General features: G+C 42.1%; 1 protein-coding gene across 1 annotated transcript in view; it reads left to right on the top strand.

Moving 5' to 3' along the window:
- LOC117945069 (tetratricopeptide repeat protein 28-like) overlaps positions 1–5,810 on the top strand; it is a 210,715-nt gene that overhangs the window by 160,077 nt on the left and 44,828 nt on the right. The window contains exon 8 of the mRNA XM_034872322.1: positions 8–154. Coding sequence (XP_034728213.1) covers positions 8–154 — 147 coding nt within the window. The remainder of the gene's footprint in view (positions 1–7; positions 155–5,810) is intronic.

Raw genomic sequence — 5,810 nt, 5'->3', positions numbered from 1 at the left:
GATGGAGGTGATGGAGGTGATGGAGGAGGTGATGGAGGTGATGGAGGTGGTGGAGGTGATGGAGATGGTGGAGGTGGTAGAGATGGTGGAGGTGATGGAGGTGATGGAGGTGATGGAGGTGATGGAGCCAGACTGGACCACCACCAAGCACCATGTTGTGGAGACAGCCGCTCTACTTTATAACAGTAGAAGCTGTAAAGGAGCCAAACAGATGGATTATTATTGGTCTCATCGTTTAGTCACAAAGTAACTAGTAACTAAAGTAACTAGTAACTAATGTAACTAGTAACTAATGTAACTAGTAACTAAAGCAACTAGTAACTAAAGTAACTAATAACCAAAGTAACTAGTAGCCTAACTAAAGTAACTAGTAACTAAAGCAACTAGTGGCCTAACTAAAGTAAATAGTAACTAAAGTAACTAGTAGCCTAACTAAAGTAAATAGTAGGCCTAACTAAAGCAACTAGTAACTAAAGTAACTAGTAGCCTAACTAAAGTAACTAGTAACTAAAGTAACTAGTAACTAAAGTAACTAGTGACTAATGTAACTAGTAACTAAAGTAACTAGTAACTGAAGTAACTTGTAACTAAAGTAACTAGTAACTAAAGTAACTAATAACTAAAGTAACTAGTAGCCTAACTAAAGTAACTAGTAACTAAAGCAACTAGTGGCCTAACTTAAGTAAATAGTAACTTAAGTAACTAGTAACTAAAGCAACTAGTGGCCTAACTAAAGTAAATAGTAACTAAAGTAACTAGTAGCCTAACTAAAGTAAATAGTAGGCCTAACTAAAGTAACTAGTAACTAAAGTAACTAGTAACTAAAGTAACTAGTGACTAATGTAACTAGTAACTAAAGTAACTAGTAACTAAAGCAACTAGTAACTAAAGTAACTAGTAACTAAAGCTGTGGGATGAGTTGACATATTCCAGTCTGTGATTATCCATCAACATCTTTCCAAATTCTGCTTTTCTAACTCCAACAATAGGTACAGTTTCCTATAAATGAGGTTTATTGAAGATAAATTAACTGTAAAACTAAAGTTAATAAGTTATTTAGTGTCAAAAAAAGGGACAAACATTGAAAAAAAGTGTCAAAAGTGTTGAAGAAGGGACAAAAATGTTAGAAGTAAAAATAAGAAAAAGCGTTGATTTTGGCGGGAAGACAACACAAGGGTTAAAGAAATAAAGGTAAAGGTACTTTTATTGTCACATACATGCAGCAGAATTCATTCTCTCCATTTAACCTATCCCACAAGGGAGGAGTGGATCCGGGGACCAGCTCCAGACCTGAACCACGGCCTTGATCAAGGCCACTAATAGGTTGATATTTATGCATGTAAGAGTTAAAATGTGGTTAACCATTTAGAGGGAGCTTTCAGGGCAGAGTCAGCGTGAAGTGGACCCTAGGGTGCACACAACTAGTAGAAGTGTCTGGTTTCAAAGGTAACCCTGTCTCACTGAACTAGATCAACTGGCCGGTGCAGGACCAGAAGACTACGAGAAACCCGGTTATTCTGATGTTCATGGGGACTCTTACATTAACATCCGTGTCTCACTGACACTGCATCATGAAAGGTTGTTCACGGTTTGAATAAAACGGCAAATGATCTGAAGTCCTTGGACTTGTCACCTTTGAAGTCTCCATCATGGTCTCCTGATCTCAAACCTCTATCAGCACTGACTGGGGAACCTAGCACATGTTTCTGATGGTGGGGGGGAGGGGGGGGGGAGCCAGACCACCCGGAGGAAACCCACGCTCTGTCTCCACCCACATTGGGATAATATACACACAGAAAGACCTGGATTCGAACCCAGGACCTTCTAGCTGTGAGGCCACGGTGCTAACCATTGGGCCCATGTTGCCTATAATGCCAATGCCAATAAACCAGAGCCTGTATTTCTTCCCAGAATGCTGTGTGGACTCACCAGACCTTCCTTTGCCGTGTTGTGGAGGACGGTCTGGCGATGCGAGACTAGTCCTGCACCAACAAAGATACTTCTCCTCGGGCTGTTTACACCTGAGGAAGCTTCCTGCCCATCTCAGTGTTGCCTGATCTGGTGCTTCTCCTTGTCTGCTTTCTCTCTCTCTTTCTTTCTTTGACTTCCCCCAGTTTTTGACGCCTCCCTTCCTCTCTCTCACCCTCTCACCTCCCTCCCTCTCTCCCTCTCTCCCTTCTCCCCTACTGATTGTAATCTGCAGCTGTCAAGCTCCCAGTAATTGAAACTGACTTGATGAATCGCTTAATTACCTTTAATAGCTGATTCCAAAGGAGCTGAGTAACGGAGATAACAGCGAGTGGAGTGGAGGCTGTGGAGCGGCAGACTGTAATTGCCACCGTTGTTGTTGTTGTTGTTGTTGTTGTCGGTGTAGTTTTTTGGTTCTGGGCAGCGGGGGTGTGCGTCGCTACGCCGTCATCAGCGCCCGAAAGGCCTGCTTAGCACAATAAGAAATGGGTGAAAACTAACAGGAAGTTGTCTGCAACGCATGCCTTTTAACACACAAACAGGGGAAGGATGAGCGAGGGACGACTAACGAGCTGCGATGAAAAGACCCCAAAAACGGCGTGCGAGAGACGGGAAGGAGACGCCTCCTTCAGCTTCAGACGCAGGGAGGAACAAAGTTCTGTTATTCCCTCTCGGCGTGTGGAGCGGATGGAGCGGATGGAGCTGCTGACGTGGTTCTAATATCTAACCATGATGCCCGGCGGTATCAGCGGCCCGGCCTCGGCTCACTCTGACCTATAAAGGATATGAAAATGTTGCATTCCAGCCCCGTTTATTATTCATTATTCAATAATTGGCTAACTTACCCCCCCAGTCAGCTGTATTCCATGGCGGAGGGAGGACTGGGACTGGAGCTCACATTTCTGCTGTTCCTGACACAGAATCTAAAAGTTTTAGTTCCCCTCTTTGCATTTCCCTTCACAGAGGCTTGGTTGTTGTTGTTGTCCTCTGTGTGATTTCAACACATTTCTGTGAGATTCAACCTCCGTCTTCATCAAGGGCGAAGCAGACACAGGGGGACGGCGCGGGCATTTGTCCCCTATGTCGGTGCCCTCCGTCCCTCACACTTACAACAGGTCTGAGTTGATTTGACACGTTTTTAACACTCCTGTTGTCCTCATGTCATCCTCATGTCGTCCTTATGTTGTCTTCATGTTGTCTTCATGTTGTCTTTATGTTGTCTTCATGTTGTCATCATGTTGTCTTCATGTTGTCCTCATGTTGTCCTCATGTTGTCTTCATGTTGTCCTCATGTTGTCTTCATGTTGTCCTCATGTTGTCCTCATGTTGTCTTCATGTCGTCCTCATGTTGTCTTCATGTCGTCCTCATGTTGTCTTCATGTTGTCTTCATGTTGTCTTCATGTTGTCATCATGTTGTCTTCATGTTGTCCTCATGTTGTCCTCATGTTGTCTTCATGTTGTCCCCATGTTTTCCTCCTGTTTTCTTCATGTTGTCTTCATGTTGTCCTTATGTTGCCTTCATGTTGTCCTCATGTTGTCTTCATGTTGTCCCCATGTTGTCCTCCTGTTTTCTTCATGTTGTCCTCATGTTGTCCTCATGTTGTCCTTATGTTGTCTTCATGTTGTCTGCATGTTGTCATAATGTTGTCTTCATGTTGTCTTCATGTTGTCCTAATGTTGTCCTAATGTTGTCTTCATGTTGTCCTCATGTTGTCCTAATGTTGTCTTCATGTTGTCCTCATGTTGTCCTCATGTTGTCCTCATGTGTTGAAAAAAGAATTCAAACGCTATAAATTCAATAAAAAAAAAAAAAAAATCAATGAAAGTAATCACTAATGTTACCTGGAGAATGTTATATGGAATCATCTGTGTTATTTTGGGGCAATTTGATGGAAAAAAATCCATATTTCTGACATTAAACACATTGAAACGGGTCAAGTTGACCCGAGGACAACCCAATGGTTAACCCTGTGTACATCATCCCCATCATCATCCCCATCATCGTCATCATCATCATAAGCATCATCATCATCATCATCATCATAAGCATCATCATCATCATCATCATAAGCATCATCATCATCATCAAAAGCATGAATCCTTTTCCAAACTGATCTCAGACATCAGGGACCAACTGCAGACAGCGACCAGCCGTGCCTCGAGGCGTGGAGATTATCCAGTTTTGTGCCTAAGCCTTTTGGAAACAGCCCTGATTATTTATTTATATATATATATATATATATATATATAGTGTGACCAGGGACGGGAGAGCTGAATATAGAGAGGAATTTAGCGAGCCTAATGGCCCAGACAGGATGAATGAAAGGCTGCAGACGGGGAAAGAGCCTAAAGAATACATAAAAAAGTGCATTTATCTGAGATTTGTGACATCTTCAGCTCTCCATTAAAGGGTAACTGTGTTTGTTTGTTTCAACCTGGAAGCTGTTTTCCTGAATCTTTGTGTTAGGGAGTGAGAATTGACTGATGGGAAAAACCAAACTTTGAAATCGGTTGAGTATTAAGCGAGATGGCAACGTAATAAGCTGCAATGTAACATTAACGGGCAAATGCGCATCTTCAATTTACGTCAAAGCTCTGTTTTTGCCGCTGACAGACTCATGCTATGTGTCTGACGTCATTGTGGAAAGGATCCCTACATACAAAGACCTTTTAGTTTAACATCAAGGCCCCGAAATCACCGTCACCAAAACCCACCAGACTCCATGTAATTAATCAGTACTTTAATCACCGTAAAACACACTTCGTTCAAAGTCAACAGACACAAAATAAGATAAGATAAGATAAGATAATACTTTATTCATCCCACAGCGGGGAAATTCCTTAGTTACAGTAGCATTCTCAACAATAACAGCAAAAAAAAACAAAAAAACAAGTAAACACAAGAAAGACAGGCAAACAATAGACAATGTGCAGAAGGTAGACTGAAGTAAAGTGGCGTCTAATAAAGGTTTTGTAAAGTAAAGTGCGGTTGCCATAGTACAAAAAACAATATTGCAGTGTAAGTGAGTGGCTTTAAAATTAAAGTGAATATGTAATTAAAGTTATAAAGCAAAATTAGGTAACCATAATATAAGTTATATTCACCAGTGACCATGAATAATATGTCAAAATTAAGTACATGTTATCAAAAAATTTAAATACAGATAAAGATATACAGAGAGTGTGTGGATTAAATGAAAAACAGGAACAGAAACTACAACACTATCAGGTGGTGCAGGTGTTGTAGAGTCTGACGGAGGCCGGGATGAAGGACCTGAGGTACCTCTCCTTCTTACACCGGGGGGGGTCTCAGTTTGCTGCTGAAGGAGCCGCTCAGGGACCCCCCCAGTGTCATGTAGGGGGTGAGAGGTGTTGTCCATGATGGATGTCAGCTTGGCTAACATCCGTCTCTCCCCTACTTTCTCTATGGGGTCCAGAGGACAGTCCAGGACAGAGCTCGCTCTCCTGATCAGTCTATTGAGTCTGCTCCTGTCCCGGTCCGAGCTGCCCCCCCTTCAGCAAACCACAGCATAAAGGATGGCAGAGGCCACCACAGAGTCATGAAAAGCCGTCTTGGTTCATCTTTCCACTCTGGTTTAGTTGAAATAAAGCCTCAAAACACCCATTTACATGTGTAAAAACTATTGGATCTTTACACACTAAAAATACTGTGTTTTTTACACAGACTCTGGTGAGTTGGGTGATGGCGATTTAGGAGCTGTTTCTGCTTAAACACAAAGGATTTTACACCTTAAAGGTCCCATGGCATCAAAATGTCACTTTATGAGTTTTTTTTTGTAGTTACTTAGTATGAGTAGTCATTACCATGAACCCCCCCCCC

The sequence above is a fragment of the Etheostoma cragini genome, chromosome 5 (genome assembly GCF_013103735.1).
Source record: "Etheostoma cragini isolate CJK2018 chromosome 5, CSU_Ecrag_1.0, whole genome shotgun sequence".
Taxonomy (NCBI): Eukaryota; Metazoa; Chordata; class Actinopteri; order Perciformes; family Percidae; genus Etheostoma; species Etheostoma cragini.
The sequence above is the reverse complement of the archived record's forward strand: the minus strand, read 5'-3'. Positions and strand labels throughout refer to the sequence as shown.